This window comes from Macaca mulatta, chromosome 2, assembly GCF_049350105.2.
Source record: "Macaca mulatta isolate MMU2019108-1 chromosome 2, T2T-MMU8v2.0, whole genome shotgun sequence".
NCBI classification, from domain to species: Eukaryota; Metazoa; Chordata; class Mammalia; order Primates; family Cercopithecidae; genus Macaca; species Macaca mulatta.
In genome coordinates this window covers 190,314,752-190,336,332 of record NC_133407.1, presented here as the reverse complement: position 1 = coordinate 190,336,332, position 21,581 = coordinate 190,314,752, and the positions used below count along the sequence as shown (strand labels likewise).

Sequence of the window (21,581 nt, the reverse complement as noted above, 5' to 3'; positions counted from 1 at the left end):
AAAACCTGGCACAAATGGGGAAAAGATTAATAAGCATGAATTTTAGACAGTATTATTTTTTCTTTTTTAAACAAAGAAAAACACCCAAAAACATATGAGAAAATCATATCATAGTGTCATTGGAGACAACTGATTCGAGCTTTTGATCCTGGAATGTTTGATTAGGCTCTATTAACTGCTAAGTGACTTTTTCCTGAATATTCAACAAACTTCAATGCAATTGAAATGTGTTCATTCAAATTATAAATTACTTTGTGTCCATTAACTCAGAGAACCTTACAAATAAAAAACCAAAAACAGGAATGTTTTTTAATGAGTAAATGATAACTTACTATATAGTGATGGCTCTGACACCCTTATCTTGTATTCATTATTATCATTAATTCTGCCTCACTCTCTGTTTCTCTTTGATTCTTCAGTGGGAAGAGATCAGCGGTGTGGATGAACATTACACACCTATCAGGACTTACCAGGTGTGCAATGTCATGGATCATAGTCAAAACAATTGGCTGAGAACAAACTGGGTCCCCAGGAACTCAGCTCAGAAGATTTATGTGGAGCTCAAGTTCACTCTACGAGACTGCAATAGCATTCCATTGGTTTTAGGGACTTGCAAGGAGACATTCAACCTGTACTACATGGAGTCCGATGATGATCATGGGGTGAAATTTCGAGAGCATCAGTTTACAAAGATTGACACCATTGCAGCTGATGAAAGTTTCACTCAAATGGATCTTGGGGACCGTATTCTTAAACTCAACACTGAGATTAGAGAAGTAGGTCCTGTCAACAAGAAGGGATTTTATTTGGCATTTCAAGATGTTGGTGCGTGTGTTGCCTTGGTGTCTGTGAGAGTATACTTCAAAAAGTGCCCATTTACGGTGAAGAATCTGGCTATGTTTCCAGACACGGTACCCATGGACTCCCAGTCCCTGGTGGAGGTTAGAGGGTCTTGTGTCAACAATTCTAAGGAGGAAGATCCTCCAAGGATGTACTGCAGTACAGAAGGCGAATGGCTTGTACCCATTGGCAAGTGTTCCTGCAATGCTGGCTATGAAGAAAGAGGTTTTATGTGCCAAGGTAAGAGCCTTCTCTGTTTTTCTTTGAGTGGTATTTCTCACCTGTGAGTTTATCATAGTGTCATTAAATAAAATGCACTCAGTCTCAACTCACTTGAAAGGAAAACATGCCTCAAACTGACCATAGTTTATTTATGGACTAAAATTAATTCCATTTGATGTGGTAATTCATGCTTTGCTGTAGAAATATTAATGTATTTGATTATGCAGTGCTGGCCTGCACCCTACATGAGGTGTTATATATGTTATATTTAAGTTGTTCTGCTGTTTAATAACTAAGGTAATCCTATTCTAGACCACCTGAAAGAAAAACTTTCTATCTCTTTTATGTAGAAAGTTGAGAAATCTTTAACACTCAGCTAACCTAATTCTAACAGAATTAGATACTGTGGTGGTTATTTATGCTGGTGCTCATCTAGCGCGTAGCAATATTTACTTCGCTGCTATAAAGTACAGTCTTTTCTTCACTGACATCTGGGTATCAAATACATGTTTACTTACAAGAGATTAGTGCTTTTAGAAGATTATTTGATTTAAAAATCCAGAGCTGATGCCTCAGTGTTTAATGTATGCAGGCATGATTTTTAAGTGTCTTTTGCACCGTGACTTGGCTCGTTTTAGTGCTCAAAAGATTATTTGTATCATCCTTTAGGCTTGAATGCATATTGATATTAATATAACATCACAGAACAAGAACTCTTTAATCAAGTTAATATTTATTAAAATCACTGTATATTTTAAGTGGAATCAATTAAAAGATCATTTAATATAAAATTATGTATATCAGCTATGCTATATCATATAATTTCACTTAATCCCAAAATTTACTTAGCATTAGGCAAGGTTTTATGCTGAAGAACACACTAAAATTGTTACTCAAAATTTAAATGAATAAATACATAGGAGAAGTTAAGTATATTGTCCTTGAAATTTTGTCCATTTTAATGCCTTTCCTTGCTGTTACACTCTGTCAAGTCTGGTGTTCTACTCCTGGTCTCATAATCAGTCACTTTTCTCAAATGCATGTGGAATAAATGAGCCTACTTTGTATATAAATTGTCCTCTTTAAATCTGAACAGAACATAATATTTTGCTTTTGACTGTAGACATGGTTTACAGAAAAAAAGTCATTTTAAATGGGAGTAAATGGTTCATTCTAGCTTCATACTTCTCCATGCCTTTTAGATCCTTGGAAAACACCATCAGAATACTCTTCCAAAAATGGTTTTGAAAGTTATAAAATTAAAACAACATACTGGCTACTATTTGCTTGTACGCATGAGTGAAGAAAAGTTGCAATAGCCTTTATATTCCACTTTGAATTGAATTTATCAGTAAGGTATTTGTTTATGTTATGTGGTATTTGTGAGATCTATTTTAAATAAAATCATGAAAGCTTATTCCAGAAGGAATTATAAAGTTGCCCATTTAAGGTATATTCAGTGCACACCTACTTCATGGTAAGTACTGTAGTAAGAACTCAAAGATTTTTTGTTAACATTCATTAATTAGTCACTTACTAGATGCCATACACTGTGCTGATTTGCTAAGTAATGTTCATTAGCTATCTCGTTTATTCCTCAAAATAACCTATCAAGTACATACTATTACTCTTTCCATTTTAAAATCATGGAGAATAAAGCTTTAATAGGTTCAATAGCTGGCCTTATTTCCCTCAGTGAGTTAGTACTGGAATTGAGATCTGAAACCAGGCAGTCTGACTCCAAAGGCTGGAGTCTTCACATCAACCCATGCTGCTTCCCTGTGATTCGGTGAAGAGTAACTGAGACTAGGAAACAAAGGACACAGATTCCACTTTAATTGGAACACTGTATTTTGAAGGATGAGAATGGCCACAAAAAGTGAACACAAAGTAGCCAAAGATCTAGAAATATAACCGTTATCTGTACTAGTTTATTTCCAACTTTTTTATTTCTAGATTTTTAAGAAAGAAGAATTATAAGCCAAAAGACCATATTTTAGGAAGACTAAGCTTAGCTCGGGTGGCATCTGATAAAACTGGATATATGATTTGTCAAGCATCTTAGACATGCAAATTTAATTGTATAAGTGTTTCTGACCATCTATGAGTACAAAGTAATAATGTGCCAGACACAGGGGAAATATAAATAAATAAAGTTATCGTATCTACCTTCTGGGAGCTCACTATCTAGCATGAAAGAGAGACACAAAAATGAATGGTTTTAACGTGAGACAGACCAGTAAGTCTTCAGCCGATGATACAATGTGCCTTAACAGTGAAGGATAAGAAGAGATTAAGTTTGAATATTTTATGATAAATAGTAGGAAATGTTAATTAATAATGGGAAACTTTTGCATTGAGAGTTTTGGACTCTTTTATTGTTATTTTGCATAGAAACATTTGGAGTAGCAAGAAGGGGCTAGCTACCTTACACAGCTTACACATTCCAGAAGGTGAGATTTCTAATTTGTTTATGGAATCATTGTATCAAAATTTCAAAATGCATAGGCATCTTATTAGAGTACTATCTTCTGAGTTTGTGTCACAGGGATACCTTAAAAAGGATCTGAACTTCACTACTGGGTCATTTTTTGACTTTAGTAATAAAATATTATAAATTTTATATTCCACTCTAGACAAATAATAGGCACAGTTAGAGTTCATTGAACTGAAAGATGAAAATGTGGCAATCTCCATTTGATAGGAAAAAACATATCAATTAAAATGTTTCATATTTAAGAAGCATATTTATCAATTTCAGAAGTATAAACAAAAGCTCTGGTATAAAATGTTTACTTTCAAAACAGTTCAGTTTTCTTGAAATAACAAAAAGTAGTCAAAAGTATCCTTGAACCATTTCTTTAAACAGTCAACAATTCTTGAGCCCTTAATAAGTGTCCAATACTGTATTGAACACTAGAAACAGAATAATGAACACTGTCATTGCTTAGTTTGGTTCATGGTCCAAAAACGTGTGAGTGCGTGTGTGTGTATGTGTGTGTGTGTGTGTTCTAAAATGTTTTTATCTGTACCTCTGAAAGAACATAGATTTTTTTAAACTCATTTATGAAACAGAACTAAGTTAACACTAATTTCTAAACATCTAGAAAATAAGCTATTATTGTTGATAGGGAAGGAAACATTGGTATAGGAGTAGATGAGTGATGAGAAATGAAGATTTTTCTGCATTAAGATGCTTTATGTTGCCAGGTTCTCCTCCTCCTCCTCCTCCTCCTTTTTTTTTTTTTTTTTTTTTTTTTTTTTTTTTTTTTTGACTAGGGAGGATAGGAAAAAAGAAAGCTAAGAATAATAAATGGTGATTTTTTCTCTTTCAATGGCTGTTTAGAGAGAGAAAGTAAAGGAGGGTAGAAAGAAATGTTGGTGGCTAAAGAATCATTCAAGAATCACATGTCAAACAAACTGGAAAAAGCACCAGGAAGGTAAAGAGTACTTACTACACTAAGTTTGGTAAAATAGAAATGCATGTAGAAATAACTATGCAAGTTTAAACTGATAAGGAGTAGTATAAAAATTAGTAAGGAAGGTAAAAAATTATGTGTTATACTGTTTACTAGAAATTCATCTAATATATTATTTGAAAATATGACTTTTGTTTAAATACGTTATCTCTCATATTTGATGAAAGAGAAGGATAGTGTAATATATTTTATTTAATTTACCTGGTATGTAACTTAAAACTTATTTGGACCATTATTCTGGGATCTGGGAAGACTTGCTGGATTTTGACAGCATGATCAAATGCCAGGTTGGGTTGTTTTTTGGGGAGGGTGTTCATAAACCTCCTTTGAAAAGGGTAACACTGAAAAATTAAAATTATAAAGTGACATACTAAAACTGAATCATCTGGCATTTGCTTTCAAGCATTGGTAATATTTTACTTGATTATTTCATTTGGACATTTCATATTTTTTACATCCCAGCATAACTCTTCTTACTGGTTTTCTCTTTTTAAGATTGGAAGTGTGGGAAAATTTTGTATTAATACCAAGGAAACATCATGATCTTTTTTTCTCTCTCTTTTTAATCCTGGCTAATGAATTATGTTATCTGTTTTGGTTTAGTTTGGAGAGGAGAGATGAGAATGCTAATGGCTTTTTATATAGTCAGTTAATTACATTTGAGTCAGATAGCAGAAGGTTACTATAAATATTCCTTCTCATACAAACTTTGTTTAGACTTAGTGTACCAAATACCTTATTAATGTCACTGAAGAATTTGTTGCTCTGTGCTTTATCTCTGCACATTCATTGTGGAATGCTAACGTTATCCCTTCTTCTTTTACATTAGCAGCTAAATAGAAACGTGTATTTGATGTGATGTATGAAGACGCCTAGACTTTTTGATGACTATCCAGAATTATATTTGTTTTACTTATGACTTAGGATACCAGTTCTTACTCTCCACTCATTTCTCTGTTAATTCAGAAACTCTTAAAACAGCTGCCAAAGTTTCAATAACAGGATGATTTTAAGACTCTGCTTGCTCTGACAGAGGCGCTAGAGAAAATTGAAAAGCTTAGTATATTCTTCACACCTACTAAGTCTATGTGCACAATCAGAAGGCACCCTCTGGACTTGCGAGGTGTTCATGAGTGTGAATAAGTTCAGAAGCATTCCTTTCTCGTTCTTTTTGTCTGGAAGTTCCTTAAGGGCAGACACCATGAATGTCTTTTCTTAGAAACACCTTGCTTAGAACTTGGCAGAATGTAATTGAGTTGGTTCTCAATTAGATACTTATAGGATGCATAATTACTGGGAGATTTCTATGCCAACTATCCATTCTTAGAATAGAGGTCCTGTAGAGAATAGACTTTACATTATTTATCTTTGATTGCACTAGGCCTTTCAGAATGCGTTGCAAATAAAGATGTTAATTTTATCTAATTTGAAATAAACATATTTGATTATTAGGTCACATACAATTACAGCCAGGCAATAATAGATTCATCTGACTTCTCGTTAGAATAGCGAATAGATGATGAAGTAAAGGAATAACAAATATTTTTATGATACCAAATATCATACTTTTTTCTTTTATGAATTTATGATGAATATTATTTTTTCTGCCTTAAAATAATCAATTGTTTCTAGATTAATACCTGTAATAAAACAACAGTCTAAACAATTTTTGTAGGTGCTGAAATATATTTGGCCTTTTTGTCCCCTAAATTTACTGATCTAGTGCTTAAAGCATTGGTTCACCTTGTAAAGACTACCCTATAATTACCGAGTTCCTTACCTTCAGTTATGAAAAATTTCCTTTCCCTGAGGTTAAAATGACAGCTGTCTGTTTCCTCTTTGCCTTTAACAGTTATACATCCATGATTTTTCCAACCAATGAATTTATTTAATTATAAAATATGGCACTGTTAAGTAATAAGATAAATAACTTCAACATAACAAATTAAACAGATGCATTATAGCTTTATAATAGCTATCAAGCCTGATTTATACAAGATTCTATGTCTTCTCACCAATTTATGTACATTAGCATAATGCAAAAAACTTCCCTGCACTTGTCCTCAAATTTCAGTTTGCATTTAATTGTTCTATTTAGCCGAAGGCTCTTGTCACTAACAAAGTGTTTGAGGGCTTGGGCTTAAGAGTCCCAGGAATGCAGCTTATTAATTTTGTGGCTAAACATTTTGAGCCTTAGTTTCTTTATCCACAAAAGGGATGGACTTCAAAATGGCCAGTCGATGTATTGCTTAGTCCATTGCAAAATGTACACCACTGGACGCAAGGTATTTGAACGTCATTATTTTCAGTCATCAGAATCCCTGAAAATGTGTTACCTTCCTTGTTTCCTTGTTTCAATACATTTTAAAACATTTAGATATGACAAAATCACCCATTCAACAGCTTACCTTAGACCTTAGACATATTTTAGGAGACAAAACATGTCTTTGATGAATGTATATATTTGTGTATTCATTATTTATTCATTGATTGCCCACCTTTTTCCAAACAGAATTGTGCTTTTCTAAAGAGACATTTTTTGTTGTTGTTCAATTAAACCTCTAGTCTATTAAACCATGGGTGACATTCCCTCCATTATCTTATTGTTAACTTTTATTTTTCTTCCAAACAGCAGTGACACTTGATTTTTCCCATCTGGTATTGGACTCAGTCTCTGTTTTTTTTTTATAGTATGGATCTTTCCCACTGATTTTTCAAAAGTGCCTTGAGTTTACAAATGTACATTTTTATATGGTCTATTCAGAAAGACTTTTAGGTTTTAACTGACTTGATTTAAGGAAGTATGATTTAGGAAATAAGCAAACAACAGCAATACAAAAATAAAGTTAAAATGCTACATTTCAAAACTGTTCAGCCTAGGTTTTGTTCATCCTATGTTTGTGCCCTTATATTCCTTATATAAAAGACAAGGTTAGGTAATTGGAAAGGATATACCAATAAATAATGTCCTTGCCTTGAAGGAATCATGTGAATCAAAAATCAGTAAGCAACTAAGAAAAAGAAAAAAAAAAACCGATTGAAACATTTTACCTGACTCTGGATGGAACTAACTTATCTATTTACTTTGCTTTATGTAGTTGTTATGTATGCTTAAGAATCGCCCAAATAGCATAAAGGCAGTGGAGAAACAGTATAAGTTGTATGAAGTATATGTCAAATGTGCTTACATGAATTATTATGTGATTATTACTGGAAGTCTTTGATCAAATTATGTCAATGCACTATCTAAAAAGTAGTTAAAGTAAAAACTTATTTTTTAATATGAAAAGTGAGAGAAAGCGAGGGAATATATTTGGTTTGTGACTTCTTAAATGTTGTGGCTCATTTTTGAGTCTGTATAAAAACAATATAAATTTAAACCATGGAGTTGCATGTTTAGGAAAATAGAAATGTGAATTCTTTGTTCTGTATATACTACAAATCAGATTATTTTGAACACTCAGGCACAATTTAATTGCAAACATGTTTAGGAGAAATATGACTGTGGTTAAATTTAGGGAGTAGAGAAAATTCATATCTAAGCATTTGAATACCTCATAATGAATAAGAATGAGTTAAATGATAAGCAATGAACCACTATAACAGGCCTTAAAAATCACATGAAGTTCCATAAATGTTAGTAACATTCTTACACAGGATTACAATTAAATAAGACTTACTGTGTTTTAGTAAAATATGAACTGTTTTACCTTATTTGGGTTAACTTTAGTAATATAATCTCACCAATTCTGTCCAGAGGGAAAAATCTTAAAACACATTTTCTCTTTAAATAGGCATTTCACTCTACTTTATCCAACCTAAAAGATGATTTTATAGGTCATTATTAAAGCATACTTCTAAAGCTCTAATTTAGCTCACAGGCATTCCTTATCAAATGACTGTGGGGTATCTGCTTTATAGTATCAAGTTCTGTTCATTAAATTATTATTCTTACACTAAGTTCTTTGGGCTTTTAGATGCTTTAATGGGTCTAGTGTTTCAAATGTGCAAATGGTAATTTAGGTAATATCAATATGCCAAATGTATAATCTTTGGGAAACATAAATGATGTGTCCATTGAGTAGTTTATTTGTTTGAGAGACTATGGTAATATATGGATTAAGCTTCCCAGGGCAGTATTCACTATGAGAATCTAAGACATCAGAAAATAATTTCAGTTGCAGAAAAAAAGTAGCTCTCATTTTACTTGAAAGCAGTTGTTTCCATCATTTTATTTTCAGTTTCCTTTCCAAAGGATGATCAGAACATAGCTTTGTAGACAACTCACTAAATATCTATTAAATGTAAACTTATCTGTAAAGTGACTGAAATTGTTCAAGCAAAAGTCATATCTAAGTTTCTTTTGTCTGTGAAGGGTGGGATATTGGTTATTGTGAATAAGTAAAAATTATAGTTCTTCTATCATCTTAATAAATATTATCTTGTCAGATAGCTCATGAATCTGCCATCATAATTTACTGTCGAGGCTGGTTGGACCCTAAAGAAAGTCTTGAAATTCCTTTTCTTTAATTTAAGCTGTTTTATATGAATGATCTTCCTTAGCTCTGATTTGCTGCGTGCCACTTTGTTAAACAACTTCTGTTAAAGCACACATGTTATATAATGTATGGCTTTTGTAAAGAACATTCAATTCAATTCAAACTTATCTTTTTTATTCTAACTATTCAGATATTATAAAAGCTTCTGTGTTTCCAACTTTTAAGATGCAATGTAAACATTTTTTTCAGAATACATGTAATGATTCCAAAGAACGATTATTGATATTTCATTAACTTTTCCAACTAATGTTTCATTTTTTTTTTTTAGTCAACTTCTTCCAGCGTAAGGTGAATAAAACCCTATGCAAAATAAACTGAGAACTAGATCTTTTTTTCCCTCTTGATGGACTTCGATTCTGTGAAATATACTGGTAATAGTTTCACAAAGATGGCTTTGTCAGCACAGATTCATTGAACACTTTCCACCTTTTTTTCCTGTGATTTCTCCACCCCTTTCACTTCTGTCTGTGTTTAGAGTTTTGACAATCCCTTATTAGTTCCAGAGTAGAACTTATGAAAGCTAATAAGGGTTTACATTACAGCTCTGACAGCTGGCACTAAAGTTTAATAGAGAGCAATTGTAAAGAAGTATAAGTGTTGATAATATATGATGAAAGTGCTCTTAAAGAAAGAGCCTTTTGAAAATAATCACATAACTAGAAAAACTGCATATATACTCTTTGGTTGTAGCTTCTCATCTTCTAGGATGCGGGCAAAACATTCTGTTGGCAGATGACTCTGTAATCGCTTATGGATGCCTTTTCTAGGAACAGAATCCAGGATCGTTAAACAAACAAACAAACAAGAACAAAAACAAAAACAAAAAAAACCAACTCTAAACCACTATTTCTATAAATCTCTGAAATTCATGTTAATTGTCCTTTAGAAACACAATCATAACGTGGATATCTAATCGCAGATTCATTCTGTGCGAAGAGACCCCGGGGATTCCAAAGGCAAGTCATTGAGATCATGAAGGCCATAAACCCCACGTAATCCACCACAGACTTTTTGTATTATTAAAAATAAACAAATAAAAAGTAAGAATGGCTTCAGATATAGAAAGATCCTGAGTGTAAAATATTTCTGAATTATCTGTTCAATGGTCAGTTGCAATGCCACAAAAGGTTAAAAGAAAATGCTGCAATTGAAAACAGCTGTAGCTTTTTTGACATGAAGACTAACTTTCAACAAAGAGAAAGCATATGCTATGAGATGAGGGAATACCTGAATTTATTTGTGTGCCAGGAACATGTAAAGTTTTATGAAACTGAGAAGTGAATCTGAATATATAAATAATTGGAAAGGAACATCTTTGCTTCTCTGATGGTTATTGGAGAGGAAAATTTGCATTTCAGAGATTTAGATTCATTTACTGTTTATCTCATTCTTCTACATTGAATATAGAATATTTCAATCTATTATCATTAGAATATTTCAATCTATCATCATGCGTAAATGTTTTATAGCATACAGAATTGATTAATGTATTGAATTGGGGGGAAGAAGGATACAGTTCTTGCTATAAAGCATCTTGGATTCTAAAGGAGATATGAACTGAATCTATCTTAAAAGGAAGCAAGCATACTATTCATAAGGAAAAACGTCTGGTAAGCATGAAAGACAAATGTTGTTTAGAGACTCATTATCTGCCTCTAAAATGTCATCAAAGAGTTAAAGTTTCAGTCTCCATGGAGTTTATTTAATATTTCATCATTTGTCCTTTTTTTCTCAGCAACTTTTTTTTTTTTTTTTTTTTGAGGCAGAGTTTTGTTCTTGTTGCTCAGGCTGAAGTGCAGTGGCGTGATCTCGGCTCATCGCAACCTCTACCTCCCGGGTTCAAGCAATTCTCCTGCCTCAGCCTACTGAGTAGCTGGGATTACAGGCATGCACCATCCCACTCAGATAATTTTTTTTTTTTTAGTAGAGAAGGGATTTCTCCATGTTGGTCAGGCTGGTCTCGAACTCCCGACCTCAGGTAATCTGCCTGCCTCAGCCTCCCAAAGTGCTGGGATTACAGGCGTGAGCCTCCACCTCCACGCCCAGCACCCAACAACAAGTTATGAGTGTCTGCTATACCAAATGTCAACTGGAAATGTGGCACTAAATAAAACAGAAAAATGTTCCTGCCCTCAAGGAACTTAGATTTTAGTGGAAATATTAAGAAACCAAATGTTAATACAGATCCTTCCAGTGTATTACCCATAGAATTCTGGAGTCTACACCAATGTTCCTAACCCAGGTGATACTGCCTCCAAGAGGCATTTGACAATGGTTAAAAATATTTTTGGTTCTCACAGCTGAAGGAAGGGGTTGCTTACTGGCACCTCCTGTGTAAATGCCACACATGTTGCTAAATATCCTGCAATGCACAGGGCAATGTTTATAGCAAAGAGTTATGCAGACCAAGATATAAATATGTAGTGGGAGGGTTGAGAAACTCTGGTCTAGTTTAATCCCTGTCCTTTACAGATATGTATATTAAGCCTAAAGGTTTGAATTATACATTAGCAGAGCCCGAATTGGTACTTGACATCTTGTGATTGTACTTCAGGACACGTTCATTCAGGGATATTCTTTAAAATTAGTGAATTTTTGAAGGCATATAAAGTCTTACTAACCACTTAGATGATTGGAAAGTGACACCTCTGCAAGAAAAACAAAACTAAGATGGCTTTTTTTCTGGGAGACTGAAGAAAGATTTCAGGAATAGTGACATGAAGATGGATATTTTAAAACTGAAAAAAAAAAGTCACTTGCAAAGAGCTGGTTAAAGTGACTGACATTCAGCGGGTAGAGTTTCATAATCTAAGAACTGAGAATGTGAATGGAGTAATAAAAGAGTTATCAAAGATAAAGCATTTGGAGGTTGAGGGTGTTTCCGTATGCAAACAATTCAGACAGCTGTTACAGAGTTAGTTTCCTTTGAGGATATTCTGACGTGCTGACATGAAATCAGATCTGACATTTGACTCCCTTTTTTTCTGTAACGTGATACTAATACAAAAATGACAGGTAGATGTGGTTCTATTTGAGGACATATTGTGTTAATAGTGTTTGTATAAAAAGTTTCTATGCTTTAGTTCTAGGACTGGTCCTTTAACAATTGCAGTGGCACTTTGATATCAGCTGTTTCTTTTAAAAATAGCCATTTCTTTCCTTTAGCATGTAACTGAGCTTGGCACTTCATTTAATCCTCCCAACAACATATGAGGTTGGTGGAATCATGTCTCCATTTTGTACGATAGAAAACCGGAGACTTAGAAAAATCAGGCAATTGTCCAAGGTCACAATCAGTAAGTGGTTCAACTGGAATTTGAATGGTAAAACTGGAATTTGAAAGTGGCACAGACCACTTGTGTGGAGCCACTGTTTCCTACGCTTCCTGGCGTAGAGAGTCAGGGGAACCTGAAGCTCATCAGCCTGCTTTACCAGAAATAGTCCCTGAGGCGCAGAGTATGTTTACTGTAAGGATGCTTCTCAGGATGTTACTCAATACTTTCCACTGTGTCCTCTCTCTGGGACCAATCAGACATTTACTTCTGACTCCAAGGGTGGGAGTCATTGTGTTCCTTAAGCTACTCACTTGGTTTTGCTTTTGGATATTGATTCACGTAATGGTCATCGTATCTTGTTTGCATTCCCTATAGAAGAGCAGAAAATTGCATGTCTTCCTGTATCTGACAAACATACATAGGTACGCTCTCTCAACATGCCTTTTAAATACTAAACTCGCTATTTTATTTGTTCTCTTTACGTACCCTTTTTCGTCTACTCTTCAGCTTCTAAAATGTATTTTATTGTAATCTGTTCCATCTTGAATTATGGGAATGCTTTCTCAAATATGAAAACTCATACATACATTTAAATTATTCTTTATTCATTGCCTAGTATGTACCCAGTGATTAATATACCATTTGATCCTCAACAAAAGCCTTATGAGGTAAATATTATTAGCGTTATTTTATCAGAACAGGTCTAAGAAAATTTACTAATCTGAGCAGTGTCACAATGCTAGAATGTAAATTCAGGTATGGCTGACTCTGAAACCTGATGCTTTTTATAATATAATATATTAATAATTTTCATCTGAAATGCTTCTGCAAGTCACCATAATGAGAAAATTTACAAGTTCTTGCTGCCAAGGGGAAGGTTGGAGAAATTGGTTATAAGAGTTGAGAAAAAAAGATTGGCAGTGGTTATATAAAAAGCAAAAAACTTCGTATTAATTAGTATAACACCTCTTTCTTTAATATAGAATTAGGTAAGCCTCTAACATGCAAATCTTTTCACAGGGCATCTCTGGCCTTTATTTTCTAGGCATGTGGAACTGAGCCACACCTCTAATTGCTTCTGCTTCTGTTTCCATTGCTCCTGCTGTTGCTGAGGACATGATTGATAGGAGATGATGGCTAGTGGAGAACCAGGGCTCAGAAAGACACTTGCTATGTGCCCAATGTGTATGCTTGCACAATATGCTGCATTATTAGCTTGACAGATCTCCAAGTGGCAGATTGGGAATCAGTTTTGGACCTGGCTAGCATTTCTGTTACAGACCTTGGGTTTTTATGAAGCTCATAAATACGTATATGTATGTATATACCTATACATACACACACATATATATACACACACATGCATGTAAATATATAGATGTATATGTATACTTGTGTGTGTATATGTATATAAACACAAAATACAATGTGTATTATATAAATATATATTATATATAAATATATGTGTGTATACACAAAAATATATGTATGTATAGATGTGTATATATGTGCATGTTATCCATGTCCATATACATATATGCACTTAGCACTATATACTTAGTACATATATATTTAATAAATGTGTACTTATAAATGTACATTAAATTCTTTGTTTCTAAAAAACTGAGAAGAATGAAGGCTGTGATAAAATATTGAATGAGTTTCAAATATTCAGAAAAATTTGGTCATAGTAGACTAATATATTTTCAAAGAAAGTTGTATTTTTTCCCCAAACAATTTTACAGAAAATGTCTTTGGTAAAATTGCTAAGTGAGGAACATAGGCCTACAAATACATCCCCTAGGTACGCCATAAGTTCATAGTGAAATTCTTTACTCTTTCAGGAACACCGAGGCTGCAGTCAGAGCCCACCCTATTTTAGGTGCATAGTTTGAATATGCTGAGTAATTTGGTTTCAAAGCTCATAGGAGATGAAAATCTGAACTGCTGCACACATTCTTAAACTTCTTTTATTGCTTTTAGAACGAGGCGGCACACAAAATACATTAATCAATATGATATGTATAACTTCCAAAACTTGAAGTGGTAACACATACCGATGAATCTTTGCACTTCATTAAGTGAATGAATGTGGCTTAAAGTTACAGACTTCTTAAGTGTCTGACCTGGTTGTTTTGTACAAGGATTATGTGTGAAACTATTTTCCTTTGAAAATGTTATTGGTGTTACAGATTACAAATTTTTGTGTTGCTGTTAAATATTTCTTAGTGTTTTAAGCTTTACAAAATCTAAAAGCTTATTTAAAGCAACCCTTTGGTTTGTATAATACAACTCTTGAAAAACATTGATGGTCAAGAACAGAAGTAATTAGCAAGGGCTTTCACTGTTTATTCTTGTTATGCTTTCATGACAAGATGTACGCTGCTTTAAAATCTATTTTTTCTCATTTTTAAAAAACTCCTCTTATTAGCATTCCCAATAAATCAAAATCTGTGCAAGATGACGGGTGGCATTATGCTGTTCTATGAGTGCTTCAGTGCAGAACTATCAGGAAAGGGAGGCTGAAAGGAAGTGCTGACTCCATCCTTCATACGGTTGATGGTTGCTCTTATTAGTGATGAAAAGAAAATGAGAAAATGCATTGGTTTGCTTTTTATTAAGCACAGTAGGTAAAGCAGATGAATGCTTGAAGGCTCATTGAGCTGCCATAAAGAAATTTAAACATTGTTCATATTGGCTAGTCGCCAGGCTCATGCTGCAAACTCCAGATGAGGGTCATGATTGCAGAGGAATTGTCAGCTCTATTGGTAGACAGTTTCTGTACATTCCTAGTCTAGTAATAAACCTGAGATTTACCCAGCAGGGTTGGTGGGATTATGCTTGTTGTACATGACTTGGTATCCATCTTAATTCCTACAAAATAATTAAGATTTCTTAGTGTAAAATGATGGTGTGGCTTGACTTTATACATTTGGATTTTGTTTGTATCATTGTATTATAATACCTTATATGTGTTTATAAATTTAGCTTCCTCATATGTAGATCTAGAATAATAGAGTAAGAGTGGAGAGAAAACTGTATAATAAAGTGCTAAAATATGGTTAGTAAATATGGTTCTAAACATAGTAACTAATTTTTTAAGTTAAAAAATCAAGCTTTGTTATCATTATAATTTGTAATCTTTCTAAGATGAGCAGTGTGCTTTCCACTTCTTTTTAAATTCTTTCAAAGCCTAGTTCAAAATCTGAACACAGCTTTTGTGTGAATAATGATGATTATTTTATCGATCAATATTTTTGCTTCTTTATTAATAAATATACTATAGCAATATATAGCAAAAAATATGAAGCAATAAGAAAAGATGGATAACGTTCTTGAATGTAGGTACACAGGGGGAATGTAAACCTGGACATTTGTTACGCTCTCATTTGAAGTTTATTTCAGAAATGTATAGCATCTCTTCTATCTACACAAATAATTTGCCATAAAATCTATTCAAAATTAAGCTTCATAAAATAAAGACGTAATCCAAAGATTTGGCTGAGTGATCATGCTGGTTGACTAAATCTTTAAATATTGAGACTGCCAGGGCAAATGAATTAGAATAGTTAATTTACAAGAAAATGATGAAACAAATTCTGCTGTATTTAGCTAACACCAAATTTGCCTCAAATCAGTTTACCTTTTTTTTCCACCATTTTATTTTTAAAAAGTTACAAAAAGAAAGTAATAAGAAGGTAACTTTTAATTTCTGAAGAAGGAAGATGGCTAGAAATAGCCATTAATTTCTATTAAAGGTATAGATACTTTTATAAAGCATACACTTTTTGGTCAGGCACAGTGGCTCACGCCTGTAATCTTAGCACTTTGGGAGGCCAAGGCAGGCAGATCATTTGAGGTCAGGAGTTCAGGACTAGCCTGGCAATCATGGTGAAACACTATCTCTACTAAAAATACAAAAATTAGCTGAGAGTGGTGTCATGCACCTGTAATCCCAGCTCCTTGGGAGGCTGAGGCAGGAAAATTGCTTGAATCCTGGAGGCGGAGGTTGCAGTGAGCTGAGATCACATCACTGCACTCCAGCCTGGGCAACAGAGCAAGACTCTGTCTCAAAATAATAATAATAATAATAATAATAATAATAATAAATAATAATAATAAAAAACATACACTTTCTAAATACTCTTTGAATGCTGAAAAATATAAATGGGAAGGGTTAAACAGTGACAGTGATTAGTGAGATTAGCTTTCCAATTTAAAGCAAAATTTAGCAATCAAATTCAATTAAAAAGAAATGGAATACTTCAAGGATGTAAAAATGTGAAAGTTATTTGGAAATTATCAAGTTATTTACAAGTGAAATTATCCACCTTGGAATAGCTATGCTAAGATATAAAGACTTGAAGGTAGTAATTTGTAATCACATTTTATTTGCTATTATTCATTCACTGGTCAGTCATGGCTACGATTATGTGCTGCTGCTTTGATGGCTGTAAGGATCAGAAAAAAAAAATGCTTTCATAATCCAGTATATGACTGGAAAAGTCAGTGAAAATATTCTATGAATCCTCGGAAGATATTCTTTACTTACTCCAAAAGTTTTTGCTGTGTTCAAAACAATTTTCTAAGACTACACTAGGTATGAAAGTAAACCTTGTGGAACCTTTACATTTTCTAGCAACTGTACCGTATTATACATCTCAGCCTGTTGCATATTGCTACATTTCTTTTAGCTTAATAGTTATTGTGTTCTCTAAGATGATGCCAGTTTATAAAATTTGGTCATAGTAGACTAATATATTTTCAAAGAAAGTTGTATTTTTTCCCCAAACAATTTTACAGAAAATGTCTTTGGTAAAATTGCTAAGTGAGGAACATAGGCCTACAAATACATCCCCTAGGTACGCCATAAGTTCATAGTGAAATTCTTTACTCTTTCAGGAACACCGAGGCTGCAGTCAGAGCCCACCCTATTTTAGGTACATAGTTTGAATATGCTGAGTAATTTGGTTTCAAAGCTCATAGGAAACTTGAAAGGGGTAAAGAAGTACATAGAGTGAGTATACTAAACATCACAATTGGCAGCCTGAGAATAGGAAAATGACCCAAGGGTCTATGATAACATACACACGTGTTCAAGTTACATTTGCCTGGGGCCACTGTGGACCACAGTCTTCTATGCCTCAGTAAACTCTGAGTGTTCACAGGACTGCAAAGTACGTAAAGCAAATAAAAATATTCATAGTTGTGACCCTGAGACATCAATAAATGTTTAAATTATATTCACTCCACTCTGGTAAAGAATCAAATCATTATATAATATATTTTATATTTCCTCCATGGAAAACAAAGATTAGAAACATCGTTGCTTTAATCAGTATAAGTCGTATAAATCAGAGGTCCTGGGGTTTATCTTGGCTCTACCTCTTATTCCCTGTGGGACTGTGGACAAACTGTGTAACCATTCTGGGTCCCAGTTTCCTCACATATACATTGGAGATAACAAGAGACAACAATAGCATCTCCTTAGTAGTGCCATTGAGAGAATAAAGTGACATCATGTTTTTAAAATGTTTAACACAGGTCCTGGCACCTAACAAGTACTTTATAAGTGTTAGGCTTATCATAAGAGGAATAAATCCTTACTATGGGGAAACATTAGCTATCTAGAAAGTTTTTTTCCTAAAAGTTCCAGGAATCCAGAGAACTGAAGTTTTATTATATGTCAACTAAAATACCAAAATAAACAAAATAAAATTTAACTAAACAGTATACAATTTGTCATAACATGCAGTATTTCTGCACTCTAATTTAAAAGATTTTCAATTCTTAATTATATTTAGAACTTCAACTGATCCATGATTGGATAGGTTTTCAGAATTAAATAACTTTACTTGGTTCAGTAATTGGTTTTGATGGTCTGTCTAACATGGTTCAGGATTGTTTCTTTTAAAACAAGGCATGTCATACCATTCTGAATTCCTTATAAATTCTGAATTACCTTGCTGTGACAGTGGTTTTTTTTTTTATCATGTAGAAAACCAGTTCTTATTCAGCACCAGATAATTAGCTACTTTGCAAATGTCATGAAGTTTGAAGCTTAGGCATGGTTACTGAGACTTAATCACACTAAAATCCTTCATGCATTCCTTTGTATAAGATTTTAAGTATAAAGTGTAGGTGCAGGGATATAGATGGTGATGCGGCTATGAATAGGTAGGAAATCAGAAGACATTTTGAGGCAGACAGAGAGCACATACACCTTACACAATAAATTTAGTTAAACATAGTCAAAAGAGAAAAATCAGTGAAGACTTGTTACTCAGGAGTCCATCAATTTTATATGCAAGCGTTCAGTCAGGTATATAATCAGTAACTGTCCTGAATGGCATGTGTATTCATATTTTTATACTTTAAACATGTCATTTCTATGTTTACTTTTTATTTTTGCTTTTTTTCTGTAAATAGACCAAAGTTCTCACGTTGGGAAACGTATTATGACTGCAAAATGTTTAATCGTTTTTTATGTGAATTATTTCAAAATTTCTTTGAGAAACAAATAACAGTTACTCTCTTGGAGGTTCTGAAAATTGACTTCAGATGTGGGAGGTAGTCTTGTTCAGATATTGAGGATCTAAGCCCAAGGGATCACTTGCAGTTCTCTGATACCTCATGGATGAATCATGCATTTCCTCTGTGTTTCTTGAGTAAATATTAAATGGAAGTAAAGAACTTATACGTTACGAGAGACTGAATATTTAAGTCAGTGTTTAACACATTATGGAAAACATGTATATATAAGTCATGGTATAAATGTAAATCCTGGAATGTGGGACAAAATTTCTCGATTACCTTGTACGTATCCAGGAACAACTAGTGAGCCCTCTATTTGTGCATACTTAGGTACTGGAGGGTGATTGATTCATAGCTTCACCTGTGATTTCAGAAGGTTGAATATTATTATTTTTATTAATTTTAATACTTCAGGGAAATTTACTATAATAATTCAGAGTAAGGATATCCTAGAACATGATGGCTATTATTTCGGGCAGTTTATTTGTAATGTTCCATGTCCAAGAATGACTCACTCTTATATTAGGTTGTTTAAACTGGAAAGGTCAAATGACTTAAGCTTCCAAAAATTCATTTGGCAAATTTCACATTTACTTTCAGCACTGTGGTTCCTTTCACCAAGGCACATGCATGTTAGAGCTCTATGTACAGTGAATTTACAAGGTTAATTATAGTGTATTGTGCATAACACAGTCGTTTTGTTGGTAGTTCAATATTATGTTTGGCATGTGTGATAACATTGCAGGGTAGATTTGCTCTAACTTTGACTTTGGTATTCTTAGTTAGAAATGACTACTCTCTTAGACACATGGTCCCCAGATAAAATGCCTACTCAGATTCACTGTTAAACAATAAGAAAAATAGTTTCTGCTGGAAACTGTTTCATCCATGGGTTGACAGTCATGGACAGAGTGTGTATAATTGGCAATGTGTATTTAAGTGTTTGCAAAAGCAGAAGAGAAAACTGAATATTGAAGATGAAAACTTGCCCGTGAGATGGTGTTCCTTTGAAAAAATTGGACAAAATAGGAATGGGAAAGCCTTCCGACACAGTTAGAGAGGATTAATTTCCTGATATTCACATACAGGGCTAATAAATATAGTATATCTACAACTTCATTATGCATAGTGCTCTTTTTATTCAACATGTTAGGGAATGAATATGGAGAAGCATAATAACAATGTCATGTTGATTTACATAAAATTTTGTGTATAGAATGATTAGATGCACTATCATATGGCATAAATTTGGAAAGATAAATGCTATATGCAGTCACGATTTTAGGAATTGTTAATTTTATATACACACACTGATTAACCATTAAGTTTAAGGCATTATACAAAACACTGTGTAAGATGTAACACCTATGAAAAATGCGCTCTAGATACGTAAAATCTAGTGGGTGAGGAACCCATAAACATACCAAAGAAGTATGTAAGGACTGTATGAATGGAAACATACACTTGATATTGATAACCAAGAATAAAAACATTTTTAAAAAGTTTTCTGAAACCCATAGAGCAGCAGTTTTCAGGCTGAAGTACATATAAACTAAAGATTAACAGAGACTTTTCAAGGGAGTACATGAATATTTGTGGTTAATGGAAATTAATGTTTATATGCTCCACTTTCATATGTAGTGAAGTTAACTTGTGTGAGAATTTGACTATGTTTAAGCCCAAGCTCTCAAGCTAGCTGTCCTTCCTCACTTCCCTTTTCACTGTTTCCCTTTCCCTATTTTCTAAAGAAAAACATTCTTCTCATTTTTCTGAAATCTTACTAAGATGCTTTGTTCATAGGATGTAAGTGCTATCAAAAGGAAATTTTAAAATGTGTTAAGAATGTGAATGAATGTGAATCAAATTACATTTTCAGGTCAAGTGGTATCCGTTCTTGGCTCTGATTCAAATTGAAGAAAGACTTACGAAAGTCGTCAGTGAATAAAGAAGAAAAAAATCACTTTAGTGATAAATTACTCTGGAATTTAGCATATAACTCAAGTTCGAAGAACTCACACTGCTGTAGAAAAAACTATTTTTATTCCTACCTAATTATTTCTATAAATAAGATTTTCTGGTGCTTGCATTTATAACAATGAAAACTACAAAATGAATTGATTTTCAGTGCATAAAAATCAGTTATATCTATCTTAACTGGGAAAAAAGCCTAGCTCATCTCAGTATGACATCAATTTCTAATAAACATTTTCTTTCCATTAAAATAGTTTAAAAATATATAATACTTACGTAGGTTTCTTGAGTTATTTACTAAAAATAATTATAGTAAGAAAATTTAGGAAGACAATTTGCAGCCTTAAAACATGGAAATTAAAAGAAATAAACTATTAATTTCAGTTTCAATATTTGATTACTGCAATATATGATAGGTTGATCAATATGAGATGTTCAAGTATAAAAAAACATAAATATTTAGCATAATATTATAAGGGGTGAGTTAATTGGACGTATGAACTCAAGGGACAGAAAGCAAGCAACACAAATATTCTGACTATTAAAGAAGAACTTGATCATTTATTTTTATATGGATGACATTGAATAACAAAACACTGGAGTATTTAGATTCCATTGGGTGCATTTAGGAACAGTGTAACTGTTTTATTTTAAAATGTCAATATTTACAATATGTTAGAAATGATATAATTTTCAATTAT

At 33.2% G+C, this 21,581-nt stretch overlaps 1 protein-coding gene across 4 annotated transcripts in view; it reads left to right on the top strand.

Moving 5' to 3' along the window:
- Positions 1–21,581, top strand: part of EPHA3 (EPH receptor A3) — a 357,743-nt gene that overhangs the window by 102,646 nt on the left and 233,516 nt on the right. For all 4 annotated transcript variants that reach the window (XM_015129202.3, XM_001083136.3, XM_077994063.1 and 1 more), the window contains exon 3: positions 420–1,080. In XM_015129202.3, coding sequence (XP_014984688.1) covers positions 420–1,080 — 661 coding nt within the window. The remainder of the gene's footprint in view (positions 1–419; positions 1,081–21,581) is intronic.